General features: G+C 33.7%; 2 protein-coding genes across 2 annotated transcripts; both read right to left on the minus strand.

The window, feature by feature from the left end:
- Window positions 1-7328: 7328 nt before the first annotated feature.
- LOC109147439 (transcription termination factor MTEF18, mitochondrial) lies at window positions 7329-9691 on the minus strand. Its single transcript, XM_019295096.1, has one exon. The coding sequence runs from the start codon at window positions 9286-9288 to the stop codon at window positions 7525-7527; it is 1764 nt and encodes a 587-aa protein (XP_019150641.1). The 5' UTR covers window positions 9289-9691; the 3' UTR covers window positions 7329-7524.
- Window positions 9692-15665: 5974 nt separating this feature from the next.
- On the minus strand, window positions 15666-18693 carry LOC109147440 (ras-related protein RABF2b-like). The gene is made up of 7 exons (XM_019295099.1): window positions 18459-18693; window positions 18133-18210; window positions 17860-18027; window positions 17717-17765; window positions 17448-17521; window positions 16940-17033; window positions 15666-15953 (listed from the first exon to the last, which is right to left on the minus strand). Exons 1-7 carry the CDS (start codon window positions 18495-18497, stop codon window positions 15853-15855), a joined length of 603 nt encoding a protein of 200 aa, XP_019150644.1. The 5' UTR covers window positions 18498-18693; the 3' UTR covers window positions 15666-15852.
- Window positions 18694-21197: the final 2504 nt, after the last annotated feature.

Raw genomic sequence — 21197 nt, forward strand, 5'->3', positions numbered from 1 at the left:
TAATCGCATAAAAGAAAAACATTTATTAAATTATGAATTTTCTGTTATGAGATTATTAATTTACTGTAAATTCATAATCTCATAACAGAAAATTCATAATCTCATAACAGAAAATTCATAATTTCATAACAGAAAATTCATAATTTATGAATGTTGAAGAAGCTTGCGCTAGAGAGGAGCAGCCATGGTTTCGGACGGGAATGTGTAGGCATGGTTCCAAAGTGAATGTGCAGACATGGATTCATAATTTATGAATGTCCGAAATCATTGCTCACCTCAAATTAAAGTGAAACCGCGAAATGTGAAAATGAAGAAGAAAAGTCACGCGATTAAAAAAAAAAAAAAAAAAAAAAGATAACGGTGCACTAACACCGCTGAGATCGTGTTCACCATGGATGGTGAACACGGTTCCATGACATAACGATTGCCTATCCCATTATCTCTTATATATATATATATATATATTAATATACTATAAAATTTTATATAATTATTTAATATACATTTATGTTATAGAACTCTAGGTTGGTTATCTTGGTATGACTTGTAGTTTGTGGTTTGTATACTTGTATGGAAAAGGGGTTGAATCCTTTCACATGAATTTTTCCTCTCTACTCTTATTAATTTTTAAGATATTATTATTATTAAAATCATAACATGAAATTTATTTCTTTTTCTAATTTGTATTTTTTAAAATTTAATTTGTAATTTTGTGATTTTTTTTACCTTTTTATAATTATAATGAGATTTATAATATAGATTGATTTGTGATTCATATCAAATTTTGAATCTATCTTTATTCGAGTAATTTACTACTTATATTTAGAATATGTGCTATTTTGTGAACTTTATAATGAGTTATGTATATGTAATATATTTTGTGATTTAGTTATGAAAAATATTTTAAAAGATAATTTAGTTTTTTTTTTTATGAATTATCTAGTTAATGTATTTTGGAAGTTCTATTGTGTGTCATCATCGTATTCAAATTAATCTAGAAAAGTTGAAATTGATCTAATTAAAAAAATATTTATAAATATGATATCAATATAGAAGATGTATGATTTATTATGTGTTTTTTATTCGAACTATTTTATCCTATTATTTATGTTTCAATTCATATTTTATTATGAATATCTTCTTCCATTTATTATGAATATCTTTTATCGCGTTTGAGTGTTTTGATTTATTGCTTCCAATAATTAAGATTTTATGCTATGTTCTTATTTGTAAGTTTTGTTTTATAAATTTTTATTAACAATTACTTTATTATTTATATAATAATAATGTGATTGCATGTTTATAAGCTCATTTGGTTTTAAATTATTTATTCATTTTTATAAACTATACTATAATTCTTTATTGATGAAAGCACTGATGTGGTGATGCGGTTATTGATTATTTCGGATTTAGGAATGCATCTATAATTGTTTTCATGTGTATGTAAAATTGTTGAAAACTTGTGAATCTTATTTCAAGTTATTTGACAATTATATTTTCTCTTATTTAATTTAAATTTTACTTATAAAATATATATTACTTTAATATACGGCCCATTTTTGTTGATATGCCCTGGGCCTCCAAAATGTTAAGACCTGCCCTGAGATTAACTAAAGATTTTAGAAAACATTTTCAAGGAATTTTATAATAATATATCTTTAGACAACACTACATCAAAATGACAAGGACTTAGCATGTAACGCACGCCAAAACCAAAAGAGTTTCCAAGACAAATGTTTAAGTTCAAATCCAAAACATTGCATGCATAACACAAGACATTCAAGGCAAAATATTATGTAGCACACTAGTCATTTCAAAACAATGTTACATATGGAGGGATTTACAAAGCCAAGTAGTATTGCTCATTCACTCCAGAGCCTCACATGTGATAACAGCGTGAATAGGTTTTCGAACCCATTCACATCAGCGTCACGCGCGTGACTACGGCATGAATAGGTTCCCGAGCCCATTCACTCCGTAGTCACGCTAATGACGCCTCATTCACGCATCAGCGAAGGGAGGTGGAATTTAGCACTTTAAAAGGCTGAAAAATCTGAAATTAGGGGCCTCAATTCATTCTTCTTCCATCCTGTAATGTTTTAGAGAGAAAAAATAGTTAGATTAGCTAGGGTTTTAGATTTGCTAAGAAATTCTTGAAGGATTCCACATCAAAGTGTAAAAGAAGAGATGCAATTGAAGGTTCCTTGGTGGTAACAATCTCTACTTCTAATTCAATTTATATCTTGTTATCTTGTATTGATTAATTTTACTATCTTAAATCTTTCTTGCATTTCCATAATCAATGATGTGTGGCTAATAATTCCTTGAAGTTGGAAGTGTACTTTGTGATTATGCATTAGGATCTTTAATTACATAGAGATTTGGTGTGTAGTTTGTGAGTCATGCTCTTGTTGTGGACAACACCTTAGTTGCTCTTCATTCCTTGATGGACACAATGAGTGAGGGTGTGTGAGAGAGGGGAGTTAACGAGAGATCATAAATTCTCGGAGTCTTTGTTGTCCACATTCCACACCCTTCGATCCGAGAGGGCAAGGTTCGGGAAGGGACGTAGGCAACATGCTCGATAAAATGCCTAAGTCAATTTTATTGGCTTAAGAGGCTAGGCACATCGCCTAGTGCTTGCAATAGGACCCCCAAAAGCCACCGTAAACTACACTCTCCAAACCCCACATCGTAAACTAATGCATAGGAGCAAAGTACACCTTCCGACTTCTCTTTCCCACTTGCCTATTCTTTGTAGCATTGTACGTCGTATTTGTTCTCAATTTGCTCTCATGTATGTGACCGTGTTAGTGGCCCTTGTTATGATTTTTCTTGGATAACTCGGCACCTTGCCTCTCTAAGTTGTCATCCATGAGAGAACGACACTCGGGAGTGACCACTCCTGTTTTACCCCATATTATTTCCTGAACATCTCACATCCCCAACTCACCCTAAAATACTCCTTCAAAATGGCGCCGTTGCCGTGGATGGCAAACGTTGTTGAGTAAAGTGCCTTAAAAGTTGTCTTAAGAATAGTCTAGGCAAGGGACTTAGGCTTACTCTAACCTTGATTGAGTTCCTATTGCTTATACATACTTGTTTTGTTGTTGGTAATATAGAATTTACTACAAATTGTTGCATACCATATCCATTGTAAGCAAGCTCATCTAGTTGATAGTTGTTTGTTGATACTAACAATTGGTGAAGAATTGTTCATTGAAATGTATTCCCAAAATACACCACACCATGAGAGAGAGGGACCTTATGGGTACCCACCCCACATAGGAGAATTTTGGAGACTCCCTCCAACTCACTCTTATGAACCACATCTTCATTACCCCCATCCCCCCTTTTCACACCCCTATCCCATACCCCCATACAACTATCCACCACCACCACCCTATCCGCTTGAAAGAGTACATGCTACCTATTCCTACACACCCCAACATGCATACCTACCTGAGGGCCAATTTCACCTAGCACCTTGGCGGCACGAGGACCACGCAATTGCCCACCCGAGCAATTATGCTTGTTGGAATGAATCATGTTTGCCTTGAAAGGAAGGTGTAAGAGTTCATACGGGAAGCTAGAGAAGATATGGCTAATCTCAAAGCCTCGGTAAAGAAAGAAATGGAGGTCCTGCTTATTCTAGGGAGGTCATTCTTGGCCGCCGATAGAGCCTTGATTGACGTAGGAAGCGGGAAACTAGTGATTCAAGTTGGAGACGAATCCACTAGCTTCGATGCCACCAAATTAACAAAGTACCCATTGGAGGGTGACGACGCATGCTTTTATGTTGATAGCTTGTATAGTCACGTGGATTATTTGCTTGATTTCCCTTGTGATAATCATGTGGGTGAAAACTTCGAATGTCCGATAGGCAAAAAGGATGTAGATGTAGAAGATGATGAACATGTCCTAAATGAAATGCATATTAACATGAACCTTGTGGATCGGTGCTTTAAAATTTGTGATGAATTGCATAATGATATATCTTGTGATGATATAACACTGCTTGGTGAAGACAAGGAGGATTTGGTTGATATTGATCGGGCTGTCTTTGATGAAAGTGATGGGCAAAGGGAAGATAGGATCGGAAAGGAAAATGAAAGTACAAAGGGAGCAGAAAACGAAAAATGGGAGAACAAGGAAAGTGAACTAAAGTTGTTGCATAGTCATCTTGAATATGCTTACTTAGGAGAAGTCAGAACAAAACCAGTAGTGATTGCTTTTGACTTGAACAAGGAACAAAAGGAAGAATTGGTAAGGGTCTTGAAAGAGAATAACGAAGCAATCGGAGGGAAATTAACGGATTTGAAAGGGATTGGCCAGCCATATGCACGCACAAGATACTGATGGAAGATAGTGCGAAGCCCGTAGCACAACCTCAGAGGAGGTTGAACCTGAATACCTGCGAAGTTGTAAAAAATGAGGTTATCAAACCTCTAGACTAGGTATGATATACCCAATCTCATATAGTGCATGAGTGAGACCAACACATGTGGTGTCCAAAAAGAGAGGAATCACCGTGATTGAAAACGATAAGAAAGAGCTAATCCCGACAAGGAAAGTCACTGGCTGGAGAGTTTGCATCGACTATCGGAAATTGAATGACGCAACCCGAAAAGACCATTTTCTGCTACCATTCATAAACCAAATGATTGAGAGGGTAAGTGGCTATGCCTATTTCTATTTCTTAGACGGGATAAGCGGGTATTTCCAGATCCTAGTAGCACTAGAAGACAAAGAGAAAACTACATTCACATGTCCCTTCGAGACATTTGCTTTCAGGAGGATGTCGTTCGGGCTATGCAATGCTCCAGCAACATTTATGAGATGTATGATAGCAATCTTCGAGGATTTTATAGGATACTTCATGGACGTTTTCGTGGACGACTTCACGATATTTGGAAATACCTTTGAAGAGTGTTTGAGAAATTTAGAGAAAGTCCTAAAGAGGTGCCCAGAAGTGAACCTCTCCCTATCTTGGGAGAAGTGTTATTACATGGTGCATGAAGGTATTGTCCTGGGACACAAGATCTCGGGGAAAGGAATCGAGGTAGACCGAACAAAAACGATTGTGATTGAGAGCCTACCACCTCTGCACTCAGTAACCAAACTTCGGAGCTTCTTAGGGCACATTGGTTTTTACAGACGCTTTATAAAGGACTTTTTGAAAATAACAAGTCCCCTCACAAAGTTGCTTGAAAAAGATGCAAAATTTGAGATGACTATTGAATGTTTGGATGCCTTTGAGGACCTGAAAAAGATATTAATCAGTGCAGCTATCTTGGTAGACCAGACTAGAACAAACCCTTCGAACTTATGTGCAACGCAAGCAATTTTGCAGTAGGTGCAGTGATAGGACGGGGAAAGGATAAAGCATTCCAGCCTATAGCATATGCAAGTCGAACGCTTAACAAAGCACAACAAGCATACACTACCACAACGAAAGAACTACTGGCTATCGTGTTCGCGCTGGATAAGTTTCGTTCTTACCTGTTAATGTCTAAGATCACGATACACACGGAAATGGAAAACTAGAGAGATGGATAAGGAATATTGGAAAACTGGAGATGGAAAAACATAGAAATGAAGTAAACGACCTGTTACTACTGCTCTGCTTCTACGTTCTCAGGCAAAAGAGAAATGAGACGGGATGGATGGGGGAAAATGAAGATGAATACTGTAGCATTTTATATGAGCACCAAAACCCTAGGTCGACATTGATTTCAAAAATGCAAGAGTATTCTAGTATCGTACATTGGGTTGGATACTTGGGCTGAAAGTTTGGGCTAGAGATTGGGTTAAAGGGGATTTTTTTTTATTAAAAACAAATAAAATAAAATAAATCAGATTTTGTTGTTGTCAAATAGGGTAGTTTGAATTGGGCTCAAGTTTGGGCTCATAATAGATTTTTGGGTTAAAATTTTGAATAGGATTTATATTATATAGATAGAGCTTATAAAAACACAAGTAACCTTATAAATATTTTTACTTTACATTTGTTTTAAAATTTATGCTGAGACATCACCCGTAATAAAATAAAAATAATTTTGTTTCAAAACCTTTGTAGAAAAATAATTTTATTTTAAAATTTTGGGTATCACAACCTATCCTCTTTAAAATAAGCTTCGTCCCCGAAGCTAGGGTTGGGTAAGAAAGAGCGGTTTAAACGGAAACTAGAATGACGGTTCCAAAAGAGTAAGGATAATAAGGAAATTGAATTTTACGAAGGTAGAACAAAGGTCAAGGAATTCGGTTCAAACGAGTGAAACGAAAACTCGAGGTGAATTTGATGTAACATGCAAGCAACCAAGCAATCAAGCAAACAATAAATTACATTCCCCCTAATGGAATAGGCTAAACTTAGAAAGCTAAAGTTAATACTAGGAACAAGATTCTATGATGCACCTCCTTGATAACCAAAGCTCGAACCTTGCTCCTGATGGGTCATCTCTGGAGGAACCTCAATTCCAAATTTGGATTCAACACTTGTCATCCTTCAATGAAATGTAGGGAAACCTTGATCCATTCTTGTACCATCTCTGGAGAATCCTAACTCCACACTTTTCTGTAGTTCATCCATCATTTATAACACGGGTCCTCAGTCTTGACCTTTCTTTGTTCTTGTCTCTTTCAACCTTGATTGTCATTTCCAGGAGCATTTGCTAGAATCCCACATCTCATAACCTTCCTCATTCTTATCGTCCTTACCACTTTCCTTGATCTCAACAGCCAAGCTCCTAAATTTTCTTGTACGGAATCTGATGGTAATCCTCAAGCACTTTCCTCTCATCCGCTGGCAACACTCTAATCTCTATAAAGGTAAGGTACTCACGATTGTCCATCTGATATAAATCATAATATCTAATGTTTGGGGCATTAAATGCCGCCCTTGCAAACCGTTTACCATTCTCACCCATCACTGGTATATTCATATGAGTAAAAATCCAATCTTCATAACACCATCATATTCACTTCATCATCATAAATAATAAACTTCAACAACAACACTATATTTCATCATCATCAATACCTCATCATTACTTAACCATCCAATAATCACTATTAGCCACAATCGAACCCCCAATCAGCGTACTCAACAATTGTAAAATCAAAGAATTTCCTGGCAGATTGGAGAGAGGCAACAAATCCAAGCATTCAGAGAAATCAGTGTAAGCAACGAACAAATCAAATGACAACCCCCTCAACCAGGGGTTTGGCATGGTTAATGACAACCCCCTCAACCAGGGGTTTGGCATGGTTATGAGAGATGAGCGTAGCACATTCATTGCATTCAGAGGAGTTACTTTTCTTCAACATGCAGAAGCAAAGTACATATTCTAATGTTCACTATTCACATTTGAAATATATAATTTCTTCACTGAAGTGTGGTATATTAACTTAGATGAATTGATGTGCAGTGACTTATCAATTTACAACATACTAAAAATAATGAGCCTGGATAAAATTAGGCAGTCAAACAATATACCAAAAAATGAATGGGTAAAATCACTATTAGCTTGCATGATATACTTTTTTCAAACTCTCCCACATTGCTGGACCTTCTGGATGTACATCAACAAAATATTTTATAAAGCGCGCTTCTGAACATGCAAGGAGAGTGCTTAGCGACAACATGGGCTTTGCCACGCCCTTTTCCTTAAGCCATGCATACATTGAAAACCTAAGATTTATTCTGTCGATATCATAGCATAGGTAGGACGGAAATGACAAAATTGATTCCACGGGATACCCCAAATGCTTTTCCAAACTACCCAGTTTCTTCTCGAGCACATCTTTGGTCTGGTTCAGTAGTGTAGGAGCCTTTTTAACCATGCTTACTACAACGTTGCAATCCAAACCCGCTTCTACTAGGCAATCGAACCTCTCCTGTAACTGGTCTCCTCGGCCACGAAACATTTTTAAAGCTTTTGTCATCTCATCTGAGTTTTCTACGTAACCTAACTTCAATAAGAATGCCGTTTTTTCTGAAGTGTTAGCAGGATTCCGGAAAGCGGTCTGCTCAATGCTCTTAATTTCCGACTTGGAAGCTAGCCTGAACAAGTTCAGAGGGTCTTCCGTTATAGTTTGACATAAATGACGGCTATCACCCTTGAAACACTTCAAGACAGTCTTGGGTCGTTTCAGAGAATTTGAACCCAATAATTGTATATGGCTAGATACAATTTTCGCGATGTCCTTGGTCTCCATTCCAATCTCGAATAGAAAGTTCATTGCCTTCCAAAGCCTTTTAGTGCATTTCAAAGATAGGATCTCGGGATATTCCAAAAGCAATGAATGAATTTCATCCATGTCAAGACCTAACTTCAATAACTGAGCTACCAACACGTAAGTGCACTTCCCGGAGCCTTCAAACAGCAATGCCGGATTCGCCTTAAACAGAGTGCCCATCTGTGGCTCATTATATCCAACTTCACTGAGAAAGAATGTCGTACCGAGTATTCTACTCCAATTGTACGAGTGTTCACTGGACAAATAACTTCCAATCCAATCATTCCTAAAACCCATTTTTTTAAATTTCTCAATCACCTCAAAAAGCTCATTATTTACATCCCCAACCAAAACAGTAGGTGAGCAGCTCACCAGCTTTATTACCGTGGATCGACTTAAACCCAAATTTTCACAAGCCATCAATTGCTTATTCAACACCCCGTCACCATACTGAAAAACCTCAATCGCTTCCTTATAAATCTTCCCGATATTACTGCGAGGAATCCCATAACTAGAAAGAACATGGAAGTTATCAAACAACAAATGATTATCAGTCAAGAACATCAAGTTCCGCGGAAGTAGCAACGCAATCTCATCCGGGCTCAAACCCAGACTTTCGAAAAACGGCTCAAATTCATTAATGGGATGGTACCTAAGGAACCTCGATAAGGCCCTCGACACATCCTCCTCATTTTCAACCTTCAATAGCAATTTCTGAAGGAAACAAGGTGAGCTCTTGCTAATATGCTCAGCATCAACAAAATCGAATCCTCTAGTATAATGCAAATATTCAAAGAGTGCAGCCTGCGCATCATTTCGAGCCACTCGGGAGATTTTGGATTCAGTTGCGGTGGCTTTGGAGTACTGGCTAAGTCCAGAACTTCGAAAACTTCGATTTCTCATCAATGTAAACGCCTGTAAACTCTGTGAAACAGAAGAAGAAGAGCCTCCGCTCTGACAAACAGAAATATTAGAGGAAAACAACGCGTGGTTGAGCTGGGAAATCATTTTCCGCGACACCCTTTTGTGGAATTTATGAATCATCATCGCAAACCCAACAATTAACAAAGAATGGCTTTTTAGCTCAAAATGTTTCTTGGGTGATGGGTCCTTAGCTTTGTCTCACAGTATGTACGATCAAGAAAATCTTTAGAGTGATTGAAGAAAGCTCTATATAGCAGCCAGCACAAATTGAAGAAAACAAAGCGGGGAATTGAGAAATTAACAAAATTTTGAGACTTGGGAGGGAGGTTCAAAATTTGTATACTCCGTACCTCTGAATTAAATACTTTTCTGAGAAACCTTTGAGCAGATTTGGCCTCTGGCTTCAGAAAGTAATGGAATTTCATCCGAATGAAACTTTCCGACGTTTGGATACACATAAAACCCAAGAAGTAGGGTTTAAGGTTTCCTCCCCATTTTCTTTCTCCTATTGGCTATTGCCGTCTTCTTCAGTTTTTTTTGTTTTGTTTTGTTTTTGTTTTTGTTTTTTTTATTTTATTTTACTTTTAAAAGGGAAATTCTATTTGCACTACCCATTTTGCTATTTACACCCCCTATTTAATAGGTGTAATAGCTTTATAGGTGGTGCAAATAAAAAGGTGCTATTTGCACCACCTCATTAAATGTAGTCAAACATTAATCTTTATTTTTTTATTTAATAATCAATCTCTTTATTATTATTATTATTATTATTATTATGTTTTAATGCCTAATTATTTTGTACAATATTTTTTTAAGTTTTTATTTTCAATACATATATTTTTTTTTTAAGTTTCTATTTTCAATACATCTTTTTTTGTTCAATACATGTTTTTTAAGTTTATATTTTCAATACTTATTTTTGTTTATGTTTTAATTTTAAATAAAGAGAAATAATAATTAATTTTGTTATTCTAATATTTTTTTATAACTCAAATTTGTTATATACATTATTTTAAATTGATTTAACTATAAATTGAAATATAAAATGATTACTAGTGATATTTGAAATGAATAAATATAAATTGATTTTCTACCTATCTTTTTATACTGTAAATACTGTAACAATTTTATAAAGATATATGTGGGTTAGAGTTCTAATAATTTTAATGTAGTTAAAATTCTATAAAGATATGAGGGTTAGAGTTCTATTGAGACTTTGAAATATAAATTGATTTTCTACTTATCTTTTTATACGGTAAATACTGTAACAATTTTATAAAGATATGTGGGTTAGAGTTCTAACAATTTTGATGTAGTTAAAATTCTAATCATAAAATAAGTGGAGGTCAAGGTTTCTAATCATAAAATAAGTCTGCATGCGTTCCTAGACACTTTCTATTTTGAATTTTGTATTTATGATTGTCCTTCAAGTCTCTGTAGAATAGTTTCCTACAATTGTGTATTCTTTGTAGTATATATTGCTCTATGTACTCAATATTACTCAATAAATTGATTTTCTACTAATCTTTTTATACTGTAAATACAATAAATTGATTAATTTACAACTATATTCCCAACAAATTAAATTAATTCAGTATATAGATAGACTCACCGGCGGTCACCCAATAAATAAATCTCAAATTCAATACTCTTTATACTATAATTTCCTCTCTTGAAATGGAACAAAGAGTTTGTTATTTAGTCAATTGAGAAATTATATCTAATTTAAATGAGTCCTAATTACCTATACTAGCAAGCAAGAACAAAGTGGCTTAAAATACAAATAGCAACACCCATAGAAATAAATAACAATTCAATTCTACCTATCTTATTATACGTAAATACAATAAATTGCTTAATCTACAACTATATTCACAACAAATTAAATTAATTTACAACTATATTCACTAAATTGATTAATACTATAATTTTCTCTCTTGACATGGAACAAAGAGATTGTTATTTAGTCAATTGAGAAATTATATCTAATTTAAATGAGTCCTAATTACCTAGCAAGCAAGAACAAACTGGCTTAAAATACAAATAGCAACACCCATAGAAATAAATAACAATTCATTAACAATTCAAATAACAACTTAAAATACCTCATAATGTCCTTGACTTTGATTTTGATCATTGTAACTAAGTAACTGGCTTTGATTCTGATTATTGTAACTAAAAAAATCTTCTATCCAATCATCCATGGCGTATAGATTGTGTGATACATATACATAACACACACCCCACATATATATAGAGTCATATGAGTCCAAATTGTATTCTCTGCCGCCCAAATTATCAGTAATTTCATCTCACAAACATCAATATTGACTAATTGTTTAAAAAAAATATGTATTGAAATTATAAACTTAAAAAAATGTATTGAAATTAGTAACTTAAAAAAATGTATTGAACAAAAATTATATATATTGAACAAAAAAAAAATCTATTGAAAATAGAAACTTAAAATAAATATGTATTGAAAATAAAAACTTTAAAAAAATATTACATAAATAATTAGGCATTAAAAAAAAAGAAAAAAAAAAAAGAAAAAAGAAGCAAAACAGTGACGGGTTCATGAGGTTCATCTTTTTTCTTTTTTTTTTTTGTTTAATTTAATGTTTTAATTAATTATGTTTTGAATTAAAATATTATTAATTACACCTCATAAATGAGGTTTGACCAAGGTGGTGCAAATAGCAAAATGAACCCTCATTTGGCTATTTACACCACCTATGTAATTATTAAATGTTTTCACCTTTTTACAATTTCAAGATACTTTATACCCACTTTTAGTCAAAGGATGGTGCAAATAGCAACACCCTATCCAATATAGTCCTTGACTATAGTGATTTTATTTGATTTAATTATAAATGATTTTAGGTGTTGCTATTTGCACCACCCTTTGGTCAAAAGTAGGTATAAAGTATCTTGAAATTGTAAAAAGGTAAAAACTTTCAATAATTACATAGGTGGTGTAAATAGCCAAATGAAGGTTCATTTTGCTATTTGCACAACCTTGGTCAAACCTCATTTATGAGGTGTAATTAATAATTTTTAATTCAAAATTTAATTAAGAGAAAATGACACTTTCCCCCCCTAAGTTATATACTTATAGTACTTTTTACCCCTGAATTATTCATGTTAGCATATTAGCCACCTCAATTATTCTAAAAGTGACGATCCCCCCACCCCCCCCCCTCCCCGATATATTAAATTGACATTTTTACCCTTCAAGTAAACATTTTATTTATTTTTTTTCTCAAACAAATTATTGTGTATACATAGGGATGACCACAGTTCAGTTCTAACTGAACCGGACACTATAGCAATCGAATTAAAAGTTTACTAGAATTGTAAGGAATAATGAGACGATTTTATTTGTTACGAATATACAATTATGCAAATTATTTCTATTCACAGATTATTACATATATAAAATGGATTAATATTTGATGCGCCGCCGGTGTATAGATGCTATACACCGGCGATAAAGGAGAAGATGCCACATCATTACAAATCAAAGTCAATATTAATCGGGTCCTTTTTTGTAAAATATCTAAGAATTTTATTTTATTAGGAAACTCTTTTATTTCTATTTAACAAATTATATCTACTTTCCTTAATATATTTATTACTTAATTATTAGGGAAAATGGCACTTTTTCCCCCTGAGTTATATACTTATAGCACTTTTTTCCCTCCAATTATTTAGGTAAGCACATTAGCCCCTTCAATTATTCTAAAAGTGGTTGTTTTTCCCCCTAATATATTAAATTGACATTTATACCCTTAAAATAAACATTTTATTTATTTTACTTCTCCAACAAATTATTGCGTATACGTAGGGATGACTACGATTCGGTTCGAACTGAATCGGACACTATAGCAATCGAATTAAAAGTTTCCGGTTATGATTCAGATCTAGAACCCAATATTTGGATTTCAATTTATTAAAATTATGAATCAAAAAAATTGGATCCTGAACCGTGAACTGGCGGTTCCGGACCCAATTCGCGATTTTGAACCGTTTTTATTTTAAAATTTTATTTTTATTTTAAAAATAGTATAAATTCAACAATAAATGTATTTTATTTTTTCAGCTCGGAACATGAACCCGTTCCGGGATTTTAATAAACTCTAAATATCGAGTTCCGATTCTAAATTGTAATTGGAATATTTCGGTTTGGTTGCTATAGTGTTTATTTGGTTTGAACCAAATTATGGTCATAATTTGTTGGAGAAGAAAAATAAATAAAATATTTATTTTAAAATATGTCCATTTAACATTTTAGGGGAAAAACAGCCACTTAAATAATTGAGGGGGGAAAAGTGCTATAAGTATATAACTCAGGGGGAAAAAGTGTCATTTTCCCTTATTATTATATACCTAATTTTCTACACATTTTTAATTATTAGATACATTATTAGTGATTAACCATATGCACGGCTGATAATTGGAAATAATTAGATGTTCTAATTATCATATTTGCACGGGTTGTTAAATTATTATTATGTTCAAATATGATTATTATGATTTAATTTAATTATACTAATTTAAACAAACATGATAATTAGAACATCCCGCATAGGCAGCTCAACTGGTCACAGAGGTAAAACTTTAGAAGAAAGACCAGGGATTGTGTCTCACCAGTGGTAGTGTGGGAGCAACTTCTGGTTCGCTTCGAACAATTTTTTATTTTATTGCCAATTCAAAATTTATTTATTTATTTATTATAAATTCTATTTCTTATTTTTAAAATAATATAAATTCAATAATTATTTTATTTCATTTTTCGGTTCTTAATCGTAAGTATAAGAAAATAAAGTTGCGTTGTGCCTTCACAATTAGTTATATTTGTTCTATATTTTATTAAACATTTTTAACCCTAAGAATCTAAGCTCCACTCCCAAGGTTTGGACCTATGACCATTTATTTGAAATGTCATCATATTACATGATAGTTGGCTTAATCATATTATATATAATATAATAATCATATAAAAACAAATTGCTGTTAAATCAAAGTAATTGTAGATTACTAGTATATATGTCCTCTAATGAAGGTGTGCATTCCTCAAAAAGAGAGAAATCAAATATAATCTTAGATATAAAATCACACTCCAAAATGTCATTGGAACGTAATGGATTGTCAACTTCAATATGACTACGAAAGCCTAAGAAATCAATAATGTTTCCTCCTTTTTAACTGGAATGAAGTTCGAAAGAGTAATATATAACACATGTGGTTGCAAATTAAAACAAACTCCCTTTGTCTTTGCTTACGATTCAGAACCGAAAAAATAAAATACAATAAAATAATTATTAAATTTATTTTTTTTTTTAAAAATAAGAAATAAAATTTATAATAAATAAATAAATAAATTTTGAACTGGCAATAAAAAAAAAAATTGTTTGAACTGAACCGTGACCATCCGTACATATAAACAATAATTTGTTGGAGAAGAAAAATAAATGAAATATTTAGTTTTAAGGGTAAAAATGTCTATCAAACATAAAAGGAAGAAAACATGCCACTTTTAATATAACTAGGAGGCAAATGTGGATACATGAATAACTAAGAGGGAAAAAGTGTTAAAAACATATACCTAAGGGGAAAAAGTGTTATTTATAATAAATATTTGTTAAAAAAAATAATGTTTGACTAAAATTAATGAAGGTGGTGCAAATAGCAATTTTTTATTTACACCACCTAAAAGTTATCACATCTATTAAATAGGTGGTGTAAATAGCAATTAGGGTGGTGCAAATAGAATTCCCCATTGAATATTAACTCCTCACGTAACATTACACTATGCTAGTCATTGGCTCATTGCCGCATTAACTCTCCTATCCATGTCATCATTGCCCATCATACATCTTGAATAAAGTAATATTACATATAATATGAGTTAATGCCATCTGAGTTTTGTCACATTTAATCCTAAACTTTCAAATTAATCACTCGTGATCCTTCGACATTTAAATTGTTACCATTTGCAATTTTTTTAGTGGTTAACTTGAACTATATATGATAACAAATTGAAAGTCAAAGACCACGAGAGATTAATTTAAAAGTTTATGACTAAATGTGACAAAACCACTATACTTTCGAGAGTCTCATATGGCATTAACTCCATATAATATATTTTTCACTATATTTTCTATTTTCATTTTTTTCTTTTAATAAAATAAAAACATGTGACTTAAATTTTTGTTTTTTTTTTATTTCTAAATAAACTTATAATTCTACTATGAGATAATATAAATTCAAAATATTGTTATTAAATTAGGCAAAATAAAAAAAATCAATATTAATAAAAATGACATATTAAAAATTTAATATTGTAACAAAATGACTAAAATTAGTATTTAATCCGTAACGGAAAAATCAAATCTTATTAACAATCGTTTAAATTTCATTATTTATGAGTTGAAAAAAAAATGTTCAATAAATTTTACGAACATGCATCTGAATAGTGGATAGTGGATACACAACAGTGGTCAGTGGAACTCGCGGCATAATGGAAATTCATAGGATCCAAAGGAGAAATCTTAGAAAATGATGAAATTAAGGATTCCTGTACAGGAGTGGACAAATCACAATGTTTGGTACATAAGAACATGTAATTAACAAAACACAATAAAAAATACAAACCCATGTGTAGTTTCAGGATGACAATAGAAGTTAAGAGCAGCAAGAAGCAGTAGCAGTTCTTTCAGCTGGTCTATCCATTAGAACCATGCCCGCCGGATTTGCCGCTGGTTGCATGCGAGGCAGTCGCTTGGCTGCATGTATAACACAGTCAGTTTGGCAGTTATAGCGATTACATCCAAACAAAATAATATCGAAGGCAAAGATCATAGCAGATGATCACCTACAACTGCAATCTAAATCTATAACGAGAACCATTTAGAAACCAACTCATAAATTTTATTGTATTAGGTCAATGCCAAACCACACAAAAAGACTGAATTCAATCAATTAGCTAGTATAGGATTGGACCTCTCCCGGGAAAAAAGCTTGGACGCCACCACCACGGGTGACATACCATGTTATAATCTAAAGATTGGGCCAAGGTCACTCAATTGGATTATAATGCACATGGGCCAAACCACACTAAAAGATTGAATTCAATCAATTAGCTAGTATAACCAATGGCCATATAAACCTATATATTCTCTCATATATTTTCAATGTGGACTCTTAACAAAGACAAATAGATTCTTGAGCAGTTATCTAACTGAACAAATACACACACTTAAGTAATGCAGTTCAAAATACATGCAGAAGTGCAGAACACATGAGATTGAGCAAACAGAGCCAGATTTACATGGGGCCCGATCACAAAAAAAACATATGCATTGTAGAGCCATTTAAAGCAAAAATCATTATAACAATTTGCCAGCCACAACACATAATGATTTCTACATTTTAGGGGTGATAGCATATCTGAGACATTCAATTGAACAATTATTATTATAGTCTCCAACTTAAAGAACGGCAAATCAGCCCACTCGATATTGATGTAAGCACATGACAACTATTAAAAAATAGTTTTTCATACAACTGCCAATAATTGTGACCCTAATATCAGACTCCATATGTGCAAAATGGGAAGCTTCAAAAACATCGGTTTTGCAGCTGTAATAAAAGAAGAACGTAGAAAGTAGTATCTTAAGTGACCATGCTAAGTGGTGTGACCTTGGCCTGGGTGAGTGTTAAGGAAAAAGCAGTTGCACCTTGAAAGTAAAGTCCTTGAATAAAAACTTACCTATTTCATAGAAAATACTATTTACATTGGTTGCAGATTTTGCAGAGGTTTCCATAAGGAAAAGGCCATTTTGCTCTGCATATTTTTGTGCTTCCTGCAACAAAAGTAACAAAAATTTCAGTAACAATAATTCTCAGAGCTTAAAATGTGTAGTCCAAATTACTTTTCCTGTTAGTATTGTAACATAATCAGAACCCTGTTTCAAGCTGTGCATATCTTATCAACAAAAGTCAATCATGTGTGTAGCAATCACTCTATTTTCCCTAGAATATGATCTTTCTAATTTGGAAGAAATAGAATTATAATTGGAAGGGAAAAGGGGACAGAAAAACGAAAAGAACAAAAGAGTTGGCTAAATACTTGGTTATTTATAGAGTCAATTGTTTGAAACAAGAACCAAAGAAACGATTGTCAGCTCTGTTCCATGATCAATTGCACCATCAAATACTTAGAACATGCTTTTGTTGGCAGCATTTCAAACCCAGAGAATCGAATTAAATGTACTTGCCTCTGTTTCCACCTTCCTTGCATCTACCAAGTCAGATTTATTTCCAGCAAGCGCCATAACCATGTTTGAGTTACCTAGCCACAACAGCATGGAGGACAGAAGTGAAACTAAAACTCATTCACATAGAGAAATCAGAAATTTTCTTTTTTGATTTTTTGTTAGACAACAAGGTGTTCTGAGTAGGCCCTAAATCACAAGAAAAATAGAAAAGCATCAAGCAGAAACAAAAATAAACCGGGAAAAAAAGAAGCAACATGAGCATTAGAAACCTTGTGCCTGAAGTTCCTGAACCCATTTTTTGGCTCTTTGAAAGGATTCCTACAAAGCGAAAATCAAGAATCAAACCTAAATTAATTTCTGCAATACATACAACTTTACACGGTAATAATTACGAAGCTTCCTCTTTACTTACTTGATTAGTTATATCATACACGATTATAGCAGCTGCAGCTCCTCTATAGTACATTGGAGCTAAACTATGGTACCTCTCTTGACCTGCTGTGTCCCATATTTCAAATTTAACAGTAGCATCATTTACTGCCACTGTTTGAGAGAAAAAGGCAGCTCCAATAGTTGATTCCTTCATTAGCAGATAGAAGAAATCAAGTTTAGTCAAATTCAAGAACCAAACCCATCTCTGTAAAAACAAACAAATAAATAAATAAATACCAAATTAACAACTAACCTGGAATTCAACAAACTGTCCTTTAACAAAACGCAAAACTAAACTAGATTTTCCGGCCCCAACATCTCCTAGGAGCACCTGTAGGCAACTCAAACACAGAAGATGTTATTTGCAAACAGAATCTACTAACTAAACATAAAATTTTGCAACCGAAAGTCAAGGATAAGTACAAGTTTCCAAATCACAAGATGCGGTTAACCATTTAAGCATAGAATTTCTCGAAAATTGAGAAGAGTTAGAGCAACCCAGATGAGAAATCGCATAATGAAGCGCCTCCGCCCGCCGACACACGCACACAAGAAAAGAAAAATTAAATATTTACGGACCAGCTTGGCGTTCATATTTTTGTTTCCGCTTGTGGCCATGGCGTTGATCGATTCAATTCCGATGCGAATTCAGTATTTGTGCTTTGGATCAAGAAACAATAAAAGGAGAATTATTATAGTTAGAAAACGAAGGGTTTTGTATTCAGGATCGAATATTGACGAGGAAGAAGGATTAGGTGAATTGAACCAGACAAACCCCACTCATACGATAGTTCAACGTTGACGCAGTAAACCGGTCGTTTCATTGTTCTCTCGAACTTTCCGTTTACAATTTTATCCAACCTTCTAAAAATTTGGAAAATGTTATTAACTAATGTTAACTAAAATTATACATGTGCGATGCACGGATATGAGTTATGTTAAGTAATGTTACAAAGAGTTAATGAACGATTTGGTCCCTCAACTATTAGTGAATTGTCAATGTAGTCCCTCAATTGCTTATTCATCGATTTGGTCCGCGAAAACAATTATTTTTAGTCGATTTAGTCACTCAGGTCGTCTTCCGTCGACGGCCAGAGGGACTAAATCGACTAAAAATAATTGTTTTTGGGGACTAAATCGAGGGTCGGAGGGACTAAATTGACTAAAAATAATTGTTTTTGGGGACCAAATCGATGAATAAGCAATTGAGGGACTACATTGACAGTTCGCTAATAATTAAGGGGCCAAATTGTTGATTAACTCTTACTTAAATATTAACATATATATATAATAAATTGTAAATAACAACATATTTAATAATAAAATAAAAACAATATATTGATATTTTCAATGACTTCATATTGGGATAAACGTACATACTTTTATTTGTAAACTGTATTTGTTTAATTATTGTAAACTAATTGAAGAGTTATTTTATTTACATTAGAATGTTTGAGCATTTATATCTAACATATTGAAATTAAATCATCACAATGTAAAAAATCAAATCAATCAATTTAACTAAAAAAAAACAGGTTTGGGCATTTATATCTCTAACATATTGAAATTAAACCATCACAATACAAAAAATCAAATCAATCAATTTAACTAAGGAAAATACTTGGTGTACTCCCATTTTAAACTCCCAACTTGTACTCCCTCTCACATTCTTTTGATGTAGACACTTTTCGGTGGATCCACATGATGAGGGAGTAGAATTTTGGGAGTCTATATAGCAGAACTCTTTAACTAAAAAAAACACTCACATATATTACATTGTAGTATCTGTTCAAACATATTTTCTTAACTTAAGAGTCAACAATGCCTCTACTTAGATTCAATCTCATGACCTCCCACATGGGAGAGGTCACTACATGCTATCTAAGCACAAGGTGCTTGGCCTCACCAATGTTACTTAAATATTAACATATATAATAAATTGTAAATATTAACATACTTAATAATAAAATTAAAACAATATACTAATGTTTATATTTATAATTTATTTATTTATTCATCTATGTATTTATATTCTATATTTAATTACATATATTAAAAAATAAGATGACTCTTTCGAAAGCAAAAAGATGTTGCAGCTCGTAATTGGTGTAAATTATGATTTATTTGCATCCTTAAGATTGCAAAGCTTCGAAACAAATTTGTCTAGAACTTTGTTATAGAGAGACATAGAGAGGATATAGTGGTTTCAGTGTGAGGACTATGGAGACAATCTAAAGAAGTCAAAGCAATCCCGAGACTTCATGGTGTGCTCTGCATTCAATGTCCCTCTCATTTTTCATTTGCAGGTTTTGTTGTTCACCTGTAAACATAAATGATTTTTTACATGAAAACTGTTTCCACTTTACACTGACTAAGATGTTTTCACTTATCACTGTCTAACGGTCTAAGAGTTTTTTCCCTAATATCTAGGGATGGCAACGGGGCGGGGCGGGGCGGGGAGTATACTCCCCGTCCCCGCTACCACGACCTCGTCCCCGTCCCCGTCCCCGCGGGGAATTTGGCGGGGACGGGGAATCCCTATCCCGCGGGGTACGTTATGGGTGCTCAGCGGCCCCACCCACGGGGTACGTTATGGGTGTTGGCCGGGGATTTGTTCCTCGTGATTCTTTATTCTCGGTATTGATTTTTTGACCCCCCGTTGTTATTTTAATGGGCTATTTGTGAGTCTTCTTGATGTTTCGGGTATGTCTAGACCGGTGTGTTAGGAATCCATGATAGGATTTGGTGTCTTGAATCGTGCTAAGGGTCCAACTTTGTGATTCGTTGGGCTAATGTGAGTCTTGAATGTTCTTTGGAACTACTTTTGGTTTACCCGTTTGATAAGCATGCTAGTTTGATGTTGAAATGTTAGTATGTGTGGTTTGTTCCTTCTTATTGGGATTGGCAACTTGTGTTGACAATCATTTGGCGTTGGATTGAAATCCTTTGTTGTTGGGTATGATCTCATGTCTTTATTGTGATCTCTTGATTGCTTCCTATGATGTGAACGTATGTAAATCGTTGTACCCTTGTTGATAGTTGATTGAGGTTATTTTTGAGCCTTAGTCTTCTTGGTAATGATGATGACCTTGTGTGACTATGATTGAGATTGGTGGCTTGTTACTTGAGCTTTGCTCACGAGTTGGCGGTTGTGTGAATGAAATTAATGGTACCCTCGTGTACTGAGAGATCGGTGGTAATATGGGTTTGTTGGAGGGGGGACGACGGTCCCCGGAGGCAAAAGGTTGGACTCAGAAGTACAGGGTAGCACTAGGAGATAATGGTTGGAACCGAAATAAGGCCGGGGGTAGCCATAAG

Source organism: Ipomoea nil, unplaced genomic scaffold (genome assembly GCF_001879475.1).
Source record: "Ipomoea nil cultivar Tokyo-kokei standard unplaced genomic scaffold, Asagao_1.1 scaffold1993, whole genome shotgun sequence".
Lineage (NCBI taxonomy): Eukaryota > Viridiplantae > Streptophyta > Magnoliopsida > Solanales > Convolvulaceae > Ipomoea > Ipomoea nil.

Coding starts and splice junctions, on each gene's coding strand:
- LOC109147439 (XM_019295096.1), bottom strand. CDS start 9,288: ATGATGATTCATAAATTCCACAAAAGGGTGTCGCGGAAAATGATTTCC.
- LOC109147440 (XM_019295099.1), bottom strand. CDS start 18,497: ATGGCCACAAGCGGAAACAAAAATATGAACGCCAAGCTG. Junction 17,034..17,447: donor CAAGGAAGGTGGAAACAGAG/GCAAGTACATTT, acceptor CTTTTGTTGCAG/GAAGCACAAAAATATGCAGA. Junction 15,954..16,939: donor TAGTATTTTCTATGAAATAG/GTAAGTTTTTAT, acceptor TTATACATGCAG/CCAAGCGACTGCCTCGCATG.